Source organism: Macaca thibetana, chromosome 3 (assembly GCF_024542745.1).
Source record: "Macaca thibetana thibetana isolate TM-01 chromosome 3, ASM2454274v1, whole genome shotgun sequence".
NCBI classification, from domain to species: Eukaryota; Metazoa; Chordata; class Mammalia; order Primates; family Cercopithecidae; genus Macaca; species Macaca thibetana.
This window is the reverse complement of record NC_065580.1, coordinates 19,364,302-19,384,300: the sequence shown is the minus strand read 5'-3', so window position 1 is coordinate 19,384,300 and position 19,999 is coordinate 19,364,302. Positions and strand designations below refer to the sequence as shown.

Here is a 19,999-nt window from a genome sequence, read left to right as displayed (position 1 = left end):
CAGAAGAGAGGGATCCTTATGTTTGATGATGGAAGATGGTCAGATCCACACACAATGCAAACCCTCCCGGCTCCTTCCTGGAAGGCTAAGGTGGCACCGCCTCACCTGGTGGGGGCGTGTTTCTGTTCCTCCTCCTCATCCGTATCACTGCTGATGGTGATGACGCTGACCGTGGGGCTGGGGGTGTCAGGAATGACAATTGTCTGCCGCTGCCGCTCCCGGGTGGTGCTGGAAGCCACATCGCCCCACCCACAGGTGACCGAGGTGCTGCAGGCCGGGCTACTGTGCACCATGGCGCAGCGGGGAGGTGTGTTCTCCTTGACACGCTTGGATCGCTGTGGGGAGCTGATGGCCTGAGAGGAGGACACCTCACAGGTGGAGACATTTCTGTAATGAGAAAACCACACTCGCACACAGAGGAAGGTCAGGCCCCACAAGTCCTTCGAAGGAGCCCAATTGCCTAGAAACACCTGCTTTGCCAAATCTCTGTAAAACAAGTCAGCAGCTGGACAATGAGTCTCCATCTGTGACTGGGAATGGGATCATTCAGTGAGCAGCTACACAGGCCTTCTCTGGGCTCTGGTTTGGATCTACATGCCTGCTCCCAGCAGGACAAAGGGAGCAGCCAGGGCTTTCGGAGCAGGGAGGGGGCTCTTGTGCCCCAGTCTCTACAGGTCTTGTAGGAGCAGATGTCATGCCAGGATTCCAATTGTGTTTGCTCCAACACAGTCCCTTGCCTTCAGGGTCAAGGCCCTACTTCTGAGCTCTGTCTTGTGTCATCCCTTCAAAGGTACTTAAGTCTTGTTTTGGGGGTGGTGGAAGAACTGGTGTTTGCCACATCAAGCTTTGGTTTCCTTGCTAATGGTTATTCTACTGAAACATTTATTCCTTAAGAGTTTCAGGATCTATTTATTTTATTTTATTTTATTTTATTTTATTTTATTTTATTTTTGAGACAGAGTCTCGTTCTGTCGCCCAGGCTGGAGTGCAGTGGCGCGATCTCAGCTCACTGCAACCTCCGCCTCCCGGGTTCACGCCAATCTCCTGCCTCAGCCTCCCGAGTAGCTGGGACTACAGGCACACGCCACCTCGCCCGGCTAATCTTTTGTATTTTTAGTAGAGACGGGTTTCACGGTGTTAGCCAGGATGGTCTCGATCTCCTGACTTCGTGATCCACCCGCCTCGGCCTCCCAAAGTGCTGGGATTACAGGCGTGAGCCACTGCACCCGGCCAAGAGTTTCAGGATCTAAAGGACCTAACCTTGGTGACTAATGGTTCAGTTTTCCTTCTTTCCTCCTCTGGAAAAAGAACATGACCATCAAAAATATCTGTGTGCATATAATTGCTAAAAACCTTAAAAATGATTTTTCTGGATTTTGTCTCGTGGAGCCTCATGGCAGGCTCAGTCTAAATTGTAATAGAAAATTTGGAAAAGTGTAAGAGGAAAAAGCACTCTTAAAAAGAGACCTTTTAATCTTAATTTTGATCAACTTGAAATTCCTTACTAAATTAACCAATGTGATTTTTGGTAACTTTAGGGGAAAAATACTTTCTCCCCTCCCCATTAGATCCTCACTGACTCTGGCACAGGTTGAACATCTTTATCTGAAATGCTTGGTCCAGAAGTGTTTTGGATTTTTGTTTTTTTTCAGATTTTGGAATATCTGCATATACATAATGAGATATCTTGGGGATGAAACCCAAGTCTAAATACAAAATTCTTCTGTTTCATATACACCTTATACACATAGCCTGAGGTCATTTTATACATTATTTTAAAATAATTTTGTGCATGAAACAAAGTTTTGACTGAGACCACATGTCAGGTGTGGAATTTTCCACTTATGGCATCATGTCAATCCTCAAAAAGTTCTGAATTTGGGGACAATTTTGCATTTCTGGATTAGGGATGCTCAACCTGTAGTATCTATGCAGTGAGGGACTAACGCCAATGTATAACGAAACTCAGACTTTTATATGTCTTTAGAGATTCTAGCACCTTCTAGCTAAAGGGATGGCAGTAAAATGAAAATAATTCAATAAAGGTGGATTTATTTTTCTATCTAGCTAGTGCCAGATACATTGCTTGCTCCTTCCTAGGGACTGGTAATACGTTTCACTGGTAAGATTGTACCATTGTTTGTACTTACTATAAACCTATGTATTTGTTGTTGCTAATACATTACGATTTTAAGATTATGTTTTTCACTACCAATGGTTTTAATATCTCCACTTGGCATCGTTGAGGAAAAGTACGCCTGGCCACATCACCAACAAGGGAGAGACTACTGTTCTTTCAGACTGTTTTGCCTAAGGCATTGGTCTTAAAAATAAGCAAATACATAACTTTCACTATAATTATATCGATCTTGAAATGCACTGGCAATGAGCCTTCGTGAGGCCAGCTGGGTGGTAAGTAGACAAAAAGGAGGGACTTGCTAAACAGCTTGGGAGGCTAAGGGTTCTTACTGCCCCTACTCAGCCAAGGTGAACCACAAAGATGCTACGCTCAGTCCTGGGACAGACTAGTGTTCCATGTGACCTTGCTGGACATGACAGCCCATGAGGATTGAGACAGTGGACTTTGTTGCCACCCAGTCTAATAATGACATGGGTGAGCTGTCACAAGGCTGCCACACAAAAGCGTTCTGGAAAGCTGCCAATGATCTGAGATAAATTTTCCTGAGTTGTCAGAAACACCCAAAAAAGGAATCTTGAAGGATGACAACTTCAGCCCTTGGATGAATTTTTGAATGAGAATGAAAAGAAGAAGGCCTAGTTTCTGGTATCCGGTTATATGAGGAAGCAGAAAACCAAAACCACTAGACATTTTGTAAACTGGATTTCTCTTGATTAACTTATCACAAATAAGCAATTAAGCACCTCAAAGCTGTGCCATTAGGAAGAGATGTAGGAGCAATCCTGTAGTCACACGATCTCTCTCTCACTCTCTCTGTCTGGCTTGGAAATCTCTATTTTTTAACAAGTTAGGTTTATTAAGGTATAACTGACATATAGTAACATTTCTCCCTTTGAAGTGTTTGATGAGTTTTGACAAATGCACAGTCATAACCCCCTACTACAATCCAGACTTAGAGCTTTTTCCCTTAGGCTTCTTCGCAATCTCCTCCTCTCCTACTGGTCTCTGGCAAGCCCTGATCCGATCTCTGTCTCTATGTTTTGCCTTTTCCAAAATGCCATATAAATGGAATCATACAGCATGCAGCCTTTTGTTGACCTTGATTTTTTAAAGTGTTCACTGAGATGAGAATGGATTTAAAGGGAATGGGAAAGATTCGTGTTCTGCTGGTTAGTGTCTGGTATTAAACAAGCTATTGCTTATATTTAAGCAAGGTGCTACATCAGTTAAACTTCTGATCTTAGATACAAAGAAAGCACATTTCTTTAGTATTTTTAAAACATTTTTTAACACCTTCAACATTTTAAAACATTTTTAAACAAGTATTATGGTAAATTGTTTCCAAAATGAAACTTCAGGTGAGGCTGAGTGTTCTCTGGACAAGTAGAAAGTGACAAAAGATCATTTGCTTCACCAAACTTTAGCCAGGCTTGTGAAGCTTCTCCTAGGTCTAACTGTGCACTCTGCTGTACAATCTCCTTTTGGCAAAAAACCCTGCTCAGTCAGTTTAGCAAGAACCCACCATCCTTGATATCTGATCACCCTTGATATCTGATTAGGTTCCTCAGCCTCCAGGTGTGATGTCTGATCACCTGGGCCTGTCATTAGCAAGAATCCTGTTAGGTCAGCTTAGGCAGAATCTCCCTTACCCCTGATGCTTCCTCTTAGTAACTTCCCATCCACCGACACTCTCCAACCCCGCCTTGGCTATAAATTTTCACTTGCCCATACTGTATGGAGTTAAGCCCAATCTCTCTTGCCCACTGCAAGATTCCGTTGCATCCATCCCTACACTATTACCACGGTCTTAAACCAAGTGCTTCCTGCAAACCCTAGGCCAGTCCATGTGGTACGGGATGTTTTGCTAACCACTGCAGGAAGAGGAGTGCCCCCGTCCCATGCAACTGTCCCATGTTCAGAGTGGGTGCTGATACTCCCTAATCCTAAACTACGTTTCTTTAGCCCTCACATCTCCTGGGATTTCTCTTCCCTAGGGTGGCTCTCACCACCTACCTCACAGATGACTGGTGCTGCTTACTCTTCCGGGAGGAGGTGGTGCTGGTTGGCTGCTGCCGCATCACGTGGGCTACACCCACATTTAAGGGCTGGGCTGCTGGAAGGGTCACATGACCGGTCAATAGCGCAGGCTGCTGCATGATGGGATTGTAATGGCTTCCGTGAGCATGCGTGTTCCTGAAAGGGAGCCAGGACAACAAGGTGCCTTAGAGGTGTTCTAAAAGCAGAGCTCCTCTGTAAGATCAAGCTTCCTCCCCAGTTAAACGCTGACTGCAGTTGGTTATTTCACTAGCTGTTTCGCGGCTAAAGGGATGAGCCTGGCCATGTGTGCTCATCGAGTGGGTTTCTTCTACTCATAAGGAGTAGGAGAAACACAACTGGTTGTGAGTGAGAAAGAGGACTTTCAAGTGGGAAGAATGCCAAGTGCACCGGCTCCGAGTTTTTAAGTTCTAGGGACAGGAGATAAATATTTCCTCCAACTTTTAAAGTCCCTGAGCACGTAGGTGATTATCCTGAACAATATTTTATTTTAGAATTTACAGGCCAGGCATGGTGGCTTACGCTTGTAATCCCAGCACTCTGGGAGACCAAGGCAGGCTGATGGTTTGAGCTCAAGAGTTCGAGACCAGCCTGGGCAACATGGCAAAACCCCCTTTCTACCAGAAATAGAAAAAATTAGCCGGGCATGGTGGTGTGCACCTATGGGCCCAGCTACTTGGGAGGCAGAGGTGGCAGGATCACTTAAGCCTGGGAGGCAGAGGCCGCAGTGAGCCGAGATAGTGCCACTGCACTCCAGCCTGGGTGACAGAGCAAGACACTGTCTCAAAAAAAAAAAAAAAAAAAAAAAAAAGGTTTCACCTTAATTTTATAAAAATAATTTTTAAATGAAGAAAAAGTGGAATTTACAAAGTGTCATCAATGGGTTATTTTATTCCACTCTGTGATGAAGGCAGGATATCTTAGCAATACCATTTTATTAATGAAGAAATTGTACTTTACGTGAAAAACAAACTTTGAAGCCTGGGAGCCATATGCTTCTGGTGTTAGGAAGTGTTAACGTTCTTTTGAATTACCTCAGTGGCTAGAACAATGCTCAGGCACGTAGCATCTGATCAATTAATTACACGCTTGCTGAATGAACAATTAGATTAACTGAAGGTTGACTAGACAAGTATAAAGTTGGTATTAAATCAAAATTAATAAGTCATGATAGAAATACTGGCAGCCCTCATCCTAAAAATGGGTTATGTTTCAAAATTCTTATAATCTGGGTTGTATGAAGCTCAAAGCCTTGTTTTCCCACAGAAATGTTAAAGGTGGTGACTGACTCACAGATTTGCCCATAAGAGCTCATTTAACACATAATAAAATTCAGAGCTAAAGGATAATTCATTTGAATTTAAAAAAATTATAAGAACCTATTGTTGCAACATGGGGAAAAGGATGAATAGGAAAAAAAAAGAAGTAGATGAATACTTTTGTAGGGATTTTGATAGCGTCTTCTGGGCATTTACATGGACTTTAGAAACTCATTACGGCTTTTTTCTTTTTTGAGATGGAGTCTCACTCTGTTGCCCAAGCTGGAGTGCAGTGGTACGATCACAGCTCACTGCAACCTCTGCCTCCTGGGTTCAAGCGATTCTCCTGCCTCAGCCTCCTGAGTAGCTGGGATTACTGGTGTGCACTGCCACGCCTGGCTAATTTTTGTATTTTTAGTAGAGACAGAGTTTGGCCATGCTGGTCAGGCTGGTCTCAAACTCCTGACCTCAGGTGATCTGCCTGCCTCGGCTTCCCAAAGTGCTGGGATTACAGACGTGAGCCAAGAAACTGATATTATGGCTTCTTTATTTTGTTGTAGCTCTTTCTCCCATAGACAGATGGCATTCCTTCTCCTTTGAGTCAGGCCCAGCACTGGTACCTCTGTTTCTTATAGATATTAGATATTAGATATCTATCCACAATAATAGATATTCTTTGGCTCACACAAGACATGGAGAGAGACCAGGAAGAGAGTATGCTGGCTCTGGATGTCTTCTGTGGTCAGTAGGTAAGAGACGTCAAAAAGAAAGGAAGGAGGGAGGAGGAATAAGAAATACGTAGGAATTAGTAAGTGTATGTGTATTTCTGAAATTAGATGAGCTATAAATGCTGAAAGACAAAGGGGGAAAATAGGAATATGTTACGTGTGTGGTCTTTTAGGAGAAAAAGAGGCGAGGGAAAAAAAACCCAGTTGGTCAGACAGCTTTCCACTTGGCTGCTCCTAATAAACTGGAGGAGGAAAGGCGATCTTGCTGAGCATGGGCCGATGTGATAGTGGGGAGGGAAGATGACAGGTTTATTTAATGCCTGTCATGTACCAGGCACTGCGATGGTACATGTTAAATATAGGCCAAGTGCTTTGTATTTTATCTCAATTTAAACCTCCCAACAATCCTGTGAAGTAGGCATTACTATCCCTTTATTGAAGAAGAAACTGAGGTGCATAAAGGTTAACTTGCCCCAGGTCATGCAGAGCCAGGATTGAACTCAGCTCTATGCTGTTTGAGATGGATTCTCACTCTGTCCTCCAGGCTGGAGTGCAGTGGTGGCATGAAGGTGTTGCCAGTGGGGAAGTGAGTGGGACTGTGGGGAAGGGCCCAGATACTCTGTACTAGGCAGAAAATGAAGTGGAGGAATGGAGGAAGCTGCAGTAGGGGTCTGACTGGGGGCTTATATCACCACCTTTCTACTTTTCCCTGAGAGACCTTAATTCACAATAGCCGTGTAGGTCAGAATAAGAACTGTGGGAGGCTCCCTGGGTGATATGGAGGCTGTCAGGGGGTTGAGGGAAGTGACCTGCCCTGATATTCGTGCAGAATGAGAGATAGTCCAAAAGGGCTGTGAGGAGTTGGGGACAACTTGGAGGGCTGCCATTTGGCTCTGCACTGGTGAAGGGGGCCATTGTGGTGGTGTTGGGGGGAAGGTACAAGGGTATCTAGCCATAAAAATAACAGAGGAGTGCATCTGTGAGGAAATCATGAGTTGGACAGGGAAGAGTTCTGGAAACAGATGCAGGGGGTATGCAGTGCTGGCAGGCAGGCAGGTGGATGCCTCTCGGGTGTGTGGGAAGTAGCCTCTAATCTGTAAGATATGCCTATTAACTGAAGAGGCACACTGAGCAAATATGCCAGCATTTACCCTTCCAAATAAACCCCATTCTGTCAAACCTTCCCCTGGGAGGTCAGATGGACTCTAGAGTACCCCCATCTCAAACATCTTCAGAACACTTTCTAGAATTGCTTAGGGCTTTGGGGACCCTCTTCTGCATTCTTTCACTGGTGACAGACCTTTGTTTTCTGAATGTGGAAGTTAATTCTGAGAAACTACCAAACATCATCCAGAACCAAGTCTGGTGAATTACACTGATGATTAAATGATATAACTGAATTCTGGGTGGGAATGACAACTGAGCATAAATTAATGAAGCAGGTTTTCTTGTATCCTGGTATATTATTTAAAAATTGCTTCTTAGCACTCATAGTCCACACAATATTTTTAAAAGCTTTAAAAAGCTCTCTACAAACCAGAGAATTCAAGTATAGGCCGGCCTGGCAGCCCTGTGTCTGCAGTGGACATGCCTCTCATCCCAGACACACCCACTCACCCTAGAGGGGTTTCCTGCTTACCTCCAGTCCGCCAACTGCTGGGTGCCTGCCATGGTCTCAGGAATGACGGTGGCGTGCTGCACTGATGTGTGGGTGGCCACTCCAGTCAGCTGCTGCCATGCTGGGGGAAGCAAGATCTGCTGGGTCCCACTTGGCCAAGCCTGCTGTAGAACACAGGACATGTGCAATGACCATGTTTGCTGATCACATAATTGATTTGCATGAATCCGCACTTATTCTGTGCCTGTGGTTGTGCTAGACATTCTTATGGGTGTGAGAGTGAGGGCCTGGTCTCTAGCCTAAAAAACTAAAGTAAGGGAGATAAACAATGAACATATAGGCCGGGTGTGGTGGTTCATGCCTGTAATCCCAGCACTTTGGGAGGCTGAGGCGGGTGGATCACGAGGTCAGGAGATCCAGACCATCCTGGCTAACATGGTGAAACCCCGTCTCTACTAAAAATACAAAAAATTAGCTGGGCGTGGTGGCGGGCGCCTGTAGTCCCAGCTACTCGGGAGGCTAAGGCAGGAGAATGGCATGAACCCGGGAGGTGGAGCTTGCAGTGAACTGAGATGGCGCCACCACACTTCAGCCTGGGCAACAGAGCAAGACTCTGTCTCAAAAAAAAAAAAAAAAAAAAAAAAAAAAAAAAGGCCGGGCGCGGTGGCTCAAGCCTGTAATCCCAGCACTTTGGGAGGCCGAGACGGGCGGATCACGAGGTCAGGAGATCGAGACCATCCTGGCTAACACAATGAAACCCCGTCTCCACTAAAAATACAAAAAAATTAGCCGGGCGTGGTGGCGGCGCCTGTAGTCCCAGCTACTCGGGAGGCTGAGGCAGGAGAATGGCGGGAACCCGGGAGGCGGAGCTTGCAGTGAGCCGAGATCGCACCACTGCACTCCAGCCTGGGCGACAGAGCGAGACTCCGCCTCAAAAAAAAAAAAAAAAAAAAAAAAAAAAAAAGAACATATATGAACTAAGTACAAGATAATTAAGTATAGGGACACATCTGTATGGAAGGGATTCATTCGTGTTGAAGAATGATTTCTTTATAAATTTGCTCTAATGAGCAATGCTTGAAGTTTCTGAAAGTTTATTATTTATTTACTTGTTCTGTCCCACAACCATGTACAGGGGATTAGGGTAGTTGAGTTGGGCTAGATGAGGGTGACTGCTGGCCCTCAAGAAGCTTTCTGCCTAGTATTATTTATTTAACATTTTACCTTTGATTTATCAATTAGAATCTAGGTTCCAGCTTGTGAATCTTCTGAATCTAAGTTTACACAATTCTAAGATCACCAAATATCTGGAACCTACATCTGAGAGCAAGCAAGTATGAAGTAAAATTCTTAGCTGTGACTATAGCATAATTGAGAATTACTTTGATTTCTCAAAGCAAAAATGAGAGACAGGTGGAAGTCACTGCTTGAATCTAATTTTTCTAAGAAATCTAAAATGAACGTTTGTAATTCTTCCTTGATAGATTCACTGGTGTGTGTGTGTGTGTGTGTGTGTGTGTGTGTATGTTGTGTTTTAAGCTCTTTTTATCCACGATCACTATTCTGCTTGTCTTTGGTCATTAGATGATTCAGACTGAATACCACTGCCTAAAGTTGGACACTTAAAGGATAGTCACTAAGGTAAAATACCTTTTGGACAGATCAAATATTTAAAGGTTTGATATCTTAGCTACCTCTCTTTCTATCAGAGTGGATGTGACTAACATTGGGTAATTTATCGAATGCAGTGTTCACAGACTGTGCATGTGCTCAATGTGGGTGTTTTATATGTACAAATAAGCACTTCTGGAAATGGATTACGGATTTGAGTCAGGGCTTAAAAAATACTGGTGCTTATAAAAATGATAGAATCACATTTGAGAGCTGAGTGGACCAGTTCACCTATTCCATTATTTTCATGTTGCACCTGAGGCCCAGTGAGATCTCTTAGATGTTTCTGATACTGTTTGTTTGCTTTTGATATAGGCAGAAAGCTCAGGGACCACAGTTCATACCAAGAGTGCTTAATATCTGTTGATAAAATGAAAGAAGCAACTCCACAAAGGCTATTAACTACAGTTAATTGTATTTCAGGTTTACTTAATTCACAGAATGCAGAAACATAATTAATTGATTAAAACAGTTGCAAATTCCAAATATTAAATGAATAACAATTTCGTTTGCTGTAAGGTTTCTACTGACTTAGCCAATTGGAACTCATTTCAGATCTCATGAAAAGCATTAGTTTTAACTAATGTCATTTAAAAAAATAAATCTTGATATCAAGCTAAGGTTATCATTTTTCTTCTATTTCCCTGAAATGGATATTAACATTTTACCTCAAAGAGATGGGGTAGAAAGACTGTTTTTGACTTATTTCACTGATTGATATGCTTGGCTCATTTGTGACAACACTTCATCAGACATTTTTATAATTTATTACTACTACCAAGAATGCAGCGAACATTTCTTAATGCATACTGTGTGCCAAACACAGAGTTAAATCATAAATGGGTTTCTGACTACTTCTTTTTTTTTCTGACTTCTTAACACCAGTTCTGTGAGATAGGGACTGTTATTTTCTTCCATTTCTCAGATTAATAAAGTGAGACACAGAGAGGTTAAATATTAATAACTTGCCCAGAAATATGGTAAATCAAACATACACATTTATTGCCTTCTTTACACTCAACTAAAATGATAGTAAAGGAATAAAAAATACAGATTCATAAGGGCAAAGAGAGTAGGAGAGAGGCAATCACCATTAATAACATTTTAGAAGCTCAAAAACTGATGGACAATTACTAAGTGAATTAACAGACTGAAGAAATCTCAGGTCAGGTCTTCATTTCCCCTTAGTTCCCAGATTCTTGGTGTACATGCTTATACCACCCTCCACTCCCCGCCCCAAAGCAGGAGGCTAGAGGATTCTCTCTAGGGGAAATGACTAGTCCAAGAGAAAATAACTACAGATATGACATTTAAGGATCAGGGGATCTGCCAGTGAAAATGCTGGACTTGCCTCTTTTCAGCCTATAGAGAAGCCCACATTCAATAGTCTCTACCCTGCCCTCCAGCTTTCCAATTAGTTTTTTAGTGCTTTAGTTTTAAATAGGAATGAATAGCTAATGAACACCAGACAGTAAAGGAAGCTTCTAACCTAAAGAGAATAAAATAAGCAAACAAAAGAAAGAGGAAACAAAAACAGTGTAGGAATAAGAAGAAAATTTTCTAAAATCTATAATTAATGCCGTGCAGAGTTAAAAAATATATCTACGAAACAAGATCATATAAAGAATCATTATCTATATTCAGAGAACATGCTCTTTTTTGGTGGGGAGGGAGCAGAGAACAAACTCTTGGAAATGAGAACTATGACAACAGAAATTAACCATTCAAAAGAAGGTTTTTAAAAAGTTTAAGAAATCTCTTAGAAAGTAGTGCAGACAGAGGATAAACAGGAAATAGAGGGGAAAAAAAGATAAGAAAATCAGAAGATCAATTTAGAAGTACCAACACTCAATTAATAAGAATACTGCAAAGGAGAAACAGAGAAAATGGAGGGAAAGAAATTATCAAAGGAAAAAAAAATCCAGATTAAAAGGGCAAATAGGGTGTTCAGGACAATGTAAGAAAAAAGATCCAAAAGAAGGCATGTAGTCATGAAATGTGAGTCCAATGTGGATGAGGAAAAAGTCTTAAAAGCTTTCAGAGAAAGAAAAAATAATATACTGAGATAAGTGTGCTCAAACACAGCAACACAGCAAACATATAACCCTTTTATAGCTCTGGAAGGGTTTGGGGCTGTATAATGAGATATATAGAAAACTAACCCAATGGGAAAAATGAGGCAATCATTAACTCTAGGAAAAACAAAAAGATGTGTAAGAAAGGAAACATAATCATGGTATATTATAAGGCTCAACTGAGAATAATCTTATATAATATTGATAATTACGTAAATATTAAAAAGTAGTTGAATCAAAATTATGTGGGAGGAATAGGAGAAAAGAGTGAGTGAAAAGAGGAACAGGAGAGAAATCGTGTGTGTGTTATGGGGATGGCAGTGGGTTAGAAAGCTAAATCTTCATCTTCCTTAATAGGAAGTCAATGGGTAATACTTAAAATGGAAAAAAAATCCATAAAAAGCAGTCTAAACATGTTATTTAGAAACACAGAGTTAAAAAACAGATTAAACAGTTAAGTTAAAAATTATTGTTATGGGCAGGGCACAGTGGCTCACACCTGTAATCCCAGCACTTTGGGAGGCCAAGGCAGGGGGATCACTTGATGCCGGGAGTTTGAGATCAGCCTGGCCAACATGGTAAAACCTAGTCTCTACGAAAAATACAAAAAAATTAGCCGGGGCATGGTGGCACATGCCTGTAATCCCAGCTACTCGGGAGGCTGAGGCACGAAAATTGCTTGAACTCAGGAGGCGGAGGTTACAGTGGGCTGAGATTGTACCACTGCACTCTAGCCTGGTGGCAGAGCAAGATTATGTCTCAAAAAAAAAATGTGTGTGTGTGTGTGTGTGTGTGTGTGTGTGTGTGTATATATATATAAACTTTCAGGAATAATATATATTATATATATAATATATATAACAGGGATAATATATATGTGTGTATATATACACACACATATATACATATATAATGTAATAATATATATATTGTTATGGGGAGTAGACATTAAGGATGGGATAGAGCAGAGGACTATAATTTTCCTATAAGCTTATGGTATTAAAAATTTTTTAAATTATGTACTTTTAAAAATTATGTACATGTATTACTTTGAAAAGGAATTAAATTTAAATTTCAAAAATAACTTCCCCAAAGTCACACAGCCATACAGTGGTGAGGCAACCATCTGAATGTGGGCAACCTAATTCCAGCGCCCATGCTTTCAGCCAGTATACTACCTCTCCTTGTGCTGATAATACACAAAAATAATGGCCCCTATTGAGGATCAGGCATTGGTGGTTAACTGCATAAAGGTGGCATGAACAAGTCTTCTTTATTCTCTAACAATATCAGGTGCCAGTCAAGAGAGAGGCAGACAGCAGGACGACGTAGCAAAGACTGCTTGCTGAAAATGTTATCAGAGGAAACATTAAAGTTTTGTATTTTGAACAGTTTAAAGGGTGAGAAACATTAAAGTTTTGTATTTTGAACAGTTTAAAGGGTTCAAGACAACAGTTTGTTTTTAGGGAAGTATTTAAAGGTTCAGTTGGTCAAATATGAACCCAAAAAATAAAGTAAATAAGTAAAAAATAAAGAGGTTCAGGTGATACGATTTGATTGGCTAGAAGAATGCAAAACACTTCATGGAAGGGTAGAGTCTACAGTGACCTGGCATTTCTGAATTTCTTCTCTAACGCTGCCAGTCAAAGGAGATTTTAGATCCTGCCATTTGACAAGTGAGATAAATTCAATACTGTCTCAATCAAGAACTGTGCTTCCCATCTCTCCACTATTACCTGCTCATTCACAATTTCTGTTGGTGGCCAAGATGCTAGCTGTGGCGTGGGGCTTGTGAGGATGGAGATGACAGCTCCTTTTAGGCAGTACCAAAAAAGCTTTTGTTGCAAGGTGATCCACAAAGATCACTCCCATATCACTGACATAAGCAGAATGATTACCATTTCCACCTGCCATGCACACATCCTCTGGGTGCCCCACAGAGGCTTGCTGCCCTGAAAGTTTTATGTGATGCTGCTGGGAGGTGGAGAGAAAAAGGGCAAAGAAAATGAAGTTAACATGAGGAGTGGATTCAAAGATTCCATCTCTAAGTGTTCACAAGTAAAATCCTTTAAAAGATTTTCAATATTTAGAGAAAAAGAACAATGTCAACTTTTTGAATACATTTATGTCAAATAATAGTATTTGGAATGCCTCTGCCTGGTGCCTAGAAATTTAACCATAGGAAAATGAAGGCTTCAGTTTAAATGCTTAATTGTTGCTTTTTTATAGCCACCATAAGAGTTTTATAAATTAACTTATTTTTGTCCTTTGAAGGGAACATTTAAAAATATCTAGGAGAGAGCCCATCTCAACAGGCTAACATATTGGCATGGATTAAGTGACAAGCGGAGAGAAAAATAAAAAGCAACAGACAAAAAGACACAACATGATACTGGATAGGGCAGGATTTTTTTCACTTAATATATCTTAGAAATCTCTGCATGTCAAGACACATAGGTCTACCATGTTCTTTTAATGGCTACATGGTATTCTATTTTATGTATGCATCAACTTATTTAACCAATCCCCTACTGGCGAACGTTCAAGTTTCTTCCAACAATCTCAGTTATAAACACAGTAGCAATTAAAATCCTTACACATATATTTTTTGCTCACTTTCCTAATTACAGCTTTAGGTTAAATCTACTTGGAGATTTACAAAACTCTAGGGACCCTCTTTCAAGGAAGCAAAAGGTAAAGTTCTCCCCTGCTACGATTAAAAGACTGAAACAAATTCTGACTGCTGAGGCTACTGGTTCCACCAAACTGAACAATGAAGAATCCCTATTTTAGCTAATAAGAGATGCTAATTATTATTTCTTTCAGAGATGGTTCCTGGCTTACTAGGGTTAAGTATGCAAATATAAAAAAGATCTGTAATTATCCTTTAAAAGTACATGCGAGTTCTGTAGATTTGGGCTCACAAAGGTGGAGCACTGGTAGACTGGTGTGGATTTTTGCCACTCAGATAAAGTATGAACAAGCTTTTTTGCCCCTGGACTGAGCTGTAGTTCTTTCTCTGATCTATCTAGGCCTTTTCTGAACTCCCCGCTACTGTATCTAGGCCTTTTCTGAACTCCCCGCTACTGAACTATGCAAATAAAAGGAAGCTACAAGGACCCACTGGAGAGAGAGCAAGGAAGAGAAGGCCTGTTTTAAATACAAAAGGTTCTCTGTTTACAAACTTTCAATAAGACAAAACTTTGTGTGCTACCAGTCACTGGTGTTGCACAGTGTCATTCTGGACAGAAGCACAGAGATGAAGAATGCTTAATATCAATCTTCAACAAACTGTTCTGGAAAACAGAATAGATAATAATGTAACCACAGCAGTCTGGTTCAACTTCTATGTAACAAAGTTGTGAGCTGTTTTTCATTTGCCATGGATCCACAGGTTAAAGGTCACATAACCTAAGCATGCCCAGATGAACCAGGTATGCAACCACAGGCAGAACCTAAGTGCCTGGATTGAGGCGAGTGGATGGAATTTAGAAATGGATACCACATGGCAGGATCCAGGATCCAATCAGATCGAGCTCTGGCATCACCGCATGGCAGGATCCAGTCAGATCATGCCTCTCATATCAATTCGTTGCAAAATCCAATCAGATTATGCCTCATTACCCTATGCTTATAAAACCTGACCCAGCCCTTTGCTCGGAGACACTGCTTTGGGAACTATCTCCAGTGTTCTCCTTACTTGTTACAGGTAATAAAACCCCCTTGCTAAATACTCCTTGGCTGTGGTCATTGGGGTGGTACCTGTCAAGTGACCAAACCCACTCGTGTGGGTAACAACAACAAGAAGATAGTTTATGAGCCCGGTGTAACCTTGTACTCAAATCAGATGAGGATTTTATAAAAAGGAAAATTATATGCCATTTTTCACTTATGAACACAGATATAAAAATACTAACTACAGTATTTATAAACTGAATCCAATATTAAAAAGCATACCATATCAAGCACATGAGCAAATGGGGTTTATCTCATAAATAAAAGGGTAATTTAATATTACAAAATATATTAATATGACTTGTCCCATCAGTAGATAAGGAACAAAAAGCATATGAGTGTCTTAATAAATACAGAAAGAACATTTGATATAATTCAATATTCATTACAAAACTTAAACATGATAAAATGTTTCTATCAATTCTTTTTTTTTTTTTTTTTAACAGACAGGGTCTTACCCTGTTGCCCACCCTGGAGTGCAATGATGTGATCATAGCTCACTGCAGCTTCAAACTCCTGGGCTCAAGTGATCCTTTTGCCTCAACCTCCTGTGTATCTGGGACTACAGGCATGTGCCACCATGTCCAGCTAATTTTTAAATTTTTTTGTAGAGATGGGGTCTCACTATGTTGCCCAGGCTGGCCTGGAACTCCCGGGCTCAAGTGATCCTCTCATCTCAGCCTCCTGAGTAGCTGAGACTACAGGCCTGGGACTACAGGTGTGCACCACCATACCCATTACAGAGTGTTATACCATGTTCATGGATAAAAATGACTTACATGTTTAAAGATGTCAGTTGTTCCTGAAGTAAATATAAATTCAATGTATATCCAATAAATATAAAGCAGATTTTTTGTTTCTGGAACTAAAATTCTTATGAAAGAGTGATGTTAAAATTCACATGAAAACGTGAAGGGACAAGAACAGACAAGGAAAATTTGAAGAACTCTATGGGAACAGGGCTTCCCTACTAGATACCAGGACAGATTAAAGTTACAATGGTTAAGACAACAGGATATTAGAGAAGCCCATGGAATAGAAGAGAGCGCAGAACAAACCTATGCAATTTGATTACATAAAAACTAAACAACAACAAAAACAACTTCCATTTAACAAGACAGAGCAAATAGTGTCTTTGGGAAAAGACTTTGTGAACCTATCTTATTTAAAAATAAAGTTGCTTCTAAACTAATAACATTAAGGTCAAGCTACTCAATAGTAGAAATGATTATACAAAAGTAGTGGCTTTTGGTGGTTGAAATACAGATGCTGGCATCAGGCTTATTGGGTGTGTGTCCTGGTTCTGTTACCTAATTGTTGTGTAACTCTGATGAGCAAGTTATTCTGCTTCAGTTTCCCTGTTTGTCAAATGGAGACAAATACTGTGGCATTGTGGGGATTAAATCAATTAACAACTGTAAAGTGCCCTGGTATAGCGATGATGCATTTGTTATTAGGGTTCAAGTGTCATTAAGGATTGTTACTGTTATCACTGCATCACTACTGTTACCTTATGTTTACATAACACTTTACAAATTTTCAACCATTTTTCATCTCTGCCATCTCATTCTACCATCAAAGCACCTACATGGATAGATAAGGAAGGTTCCAGCTTACAGTTACCTTGAGCCTGGTTTTTCAACTATAAAATGAGAGGATAATCGCCAAGGCTCCTTTTGGCTCTAAAAACTCATCTCTATTTTACAAGAAAGAAATTTGAGGCAAAGAGATATTAACTGACTTGCCTTAGGTCATAGACAAGTTACTAGCAGTTAGGATTAAAACCTAGGTCTCCCAGATTAATTTGCATTTCAAAGATAGAATAATAATAATTTCCCCAGACTCTCCCTGTATCTAAATTTCTTCTTGGAATTGTAAGCAGATACTTAGGAAGGTAATTCACTTGGGGACCATTTACAATATTACAGATACATTCCAATGACTAGAAGCACCTAACTCATTACTAGGGAGAGAGGGAGTGGAAAGATCTATCTTTTGTGAACAACATTAACATGGGTGATGGTAATACCAGTAATAATAAAGGAGAAAGAATTACCTGGGCAAGCAGACCTGGTTGGATCTGAAGAGGCTGAGCTCCTGGAGCTTGAGTGACGATGGGAACTGCATTTTCCATTCGCACCGAGTAGCCAGCGTGCTTAGAGGGAGAGGCCTGCAAGCCTGTTCCAGACAGTGTGAGGGAGAGAAGGGTTAGCTGAGAGGCTGTGAACTGCTGGATGAAGAAAACCTTCCTAGCCAGCTACGTCATCTTTCAGCTTCCCTTTGCACTGGTCACCGACAATAACCAGGTATTGCCTGGTCCTTGGGAAGTCTCCCCTTAGCTTCTAACGAATTAAAAAACAAAACTCCTCCTGACATCTTGAATGTTTTCAAAGGCTAGAAGGTCAAATTAAGGAGGCTGTGAGGCCAAAAGTAGGACAGTTATGCTGACAGATTACAACAGGAAAACAAGGACTTCTGACCATCAAGATGTACTTGTGTATGTCAAAATAAAGGGTGTTGGGGAGACGTATGAACCCATTTGGAATTGCATTGACTATAACCACACAGTTTACACCATGAGGCTTGCAAAAATAAATTCTTAAGCTTTCTGGGTAAATTGTAACAAAGTGCACAGTCTAGCTTCTTAGAGTCTACAGAAGAGAAGTGCTGGGGTCATGGCCAAAGAATCGTTTTGAGGAGGGGTTCCAGGGAAGTACTTTTCAGACTGATTGATATTCTTCATGGGAGCTGGGACTACATTGGCTGTCAGAGATTGGCAGTTTTCTATAGATAACCCACACAGAGGATATTTCATGCAAGGAAAAGCAAGAGCTGACATCAGCATAACAATGAAAGCACAAACAATGTACTTATTTACAGACAGCTGGCCAGGGACACAGTCCCTGGCAGGTGTGAGAGTCACAATGAATTGACTTGGTGCTGAGGCATAAGCCCTATTGTTTGTAGGTTGGCCACAGTAGGAGAGGAGCCCTCAAGTTCAGTGATACCAGCGCTCTCACTGGAAGAAATGAGGAGGGCCTTTCTCCATGAAAATGAGCGTGACAGAAAACTGCAGGTGCCGAAGCCCCAGAGGCCATTCTGTAAGGAGCAGGTGAGAGGCTGTGGCTGCTTGACCTTACCTTGGAAGCCGGGGGGACACACGATGAGAGCTTGCTGGAACGGGTCAGGCCGGGCACAAATCTGGGCTGTTCCTGTCTGCAGGGGCATGCTCCGCTGGGCCACTGCAGCCATGGATGCCGCTGAGGGCTGGTAGAGTGTAGATGGGTAGTTTAGTATGGAGACTTCGGGATTGGCTAAGGAAACAGTGGCACTGGTAGAGGAGGGAGCCTAAAGGAGTGATGGGGATTAAACAAAAATAAACAAAAATAAAAAATGAGGGAGGTGGTATGTTGGGAGACACGAATCTAAATCAAATAAATGAACTCAAAGAAGAACAAACCAACAAAAACTAAGAGCAAAAAGGCAGAAGCAGAGAGGAGTGGAAACACAGCTGAAAGTCACAGGGAAAAGCAGGTCCCTGAAGGCACGAGAGACAGTCACCTTGGTGTTCACATTCAGACCTCCTCCTGACATTTGTGGGGCCCGGACAAGAGGACACATGGATGTCTGCTACCATATGTCTAAATGCTGAAAAGCCTAAAAATGAAGCTAGAAACCTGTTTAATAAAATGTTCTGCCTTTTCATTTTGACAAAAACACCTTCTCAATCACCCGGAAGACCAGGCGTGAGTTGAGGACTCTGGGATTCCTTGGGTTCTGTGCTGGCGCATGGTGACGGGGAGAGCACTGGACCTTGCCCTCCTTCTCTCTGCCGAGCCCCATTCCATCCCACAATACGATGGGCTTTGACTGCCTGGACCTGCCAGCCTGCACGTTCAAGCTCTGCTCACACTCCCCTCGGGCCTGGTGGGTGCAGTCCACATGTGGGAGGACAAATCCAGGGGGAGGCTCTTGCAGGCCCTAAAGAACTATGCTCTCAGGTACCCAGAGCTTGGCACAGAAGCACATGCAACAGGCAGAGAGCAGGGCCGAGGACGGGCTCAGATCTACGGGCAGTACTGTTTACAGATGTCCTTAGATGGCTGCAAAGCAGGTTACTGCTAAGAGAAGTGCAGGAGACGTATGCAGAGAGGGAGAGGGACATGCTGAGCCTGGGCTTTGTGTCTGAATCCCATGCATTCATGCTGGTATGCAGTGATGAAGCCTGGCAGATAGAAAAGATGCTGGTGAGTTCGGATAACTGAAATGGAGGTGGCTTTGACAAACACAAGCCACTGGCATTATGTCCTCTCGCCTTTCTCCTTCAGAAAGAGACATGACTTGAGACTGAACTTGCATGCAAAATGAGGCTGTAGAAGGAAAACAAATTCTAACTTTGGAATTCTCCCGTTTCCCCCATCTTAGCCTTCATACTGATCCTTTAGCAAAGTAAGTGGAGGTTACCAGTGGTTTCACGTTCAGCACTGTCTACAGGAGGTTTTGCCTCTAGAAGTTGCAAGGACCAGGGAATATGGAGGCAGAAACCATGAAGATATCTTGGACACAAATAGACTTTCAAGTAGGGTGTGTGTGTGTGTCACATTTGATAAAAAGGACAAAGTCTTATTTTACATATGTTTTCTATACTTAGAAAGATTTTGTGCTAAATTTCATTGCAAAGCAAATTGATTTGTTTGAAAATAATCATGAAATTGAGT

General features: G+C 41.7%; 2 protein-coding genes across 7 annotated transcripts in view; one reads left to right on the top strand and one right to left on the bottom strand.

The window, feature by feature from the left end:
• The window catches only part of NDUFB2 (NADH:ubiquinone oxidoreductase subunit B2), a 1,166,996-nt gene that overhangs the window by 53,414 nt on the left and 1,093,583 nt on the right, over positions 1 to 19,999 (top strand). Inside the window, exon 1 of one of the 6 annotated variants that reach the window (XM_050782327.1) lies at positions 7,090 to 7,093. The exons of the other annotated variants lie outside the window; for them this stretch is intronic. The gene's annotated coding sequence lies outside the window, so the exon portion shown is untranslated. Of the gene's footprint in view, positions 1 to 7,089; positions 7,094 to 19,999 lie in introns of those variants that run through there. 6 annotated transcript variants of the gene reach the window in all.
• HIPK2 (homeodomain interacting protein kinase 2) overlaps positions 1 to 19,999 on the bottom strand; it is a 218,907-nt gene that overhangs the window by 35,642 nt on the left and 163,266 nt on the right. Inside the window, 5 exon segments of the mRNA XM_050782226.1 lie at positions 106 to 387; positions 4,154 to 4,333; positions 7,822 to 7,964; positions 17,338 to 17,459; positions 18,422 to 18,629. Of these exon segments, the coding sequence (XP_050638183.1) occupies positions 106 to 387; positions 4,154 to 4,333; positions 7,822 to 7,964; positions 17,338 to 17,459; positions 18,422 to 18,629 (935 nt within the window).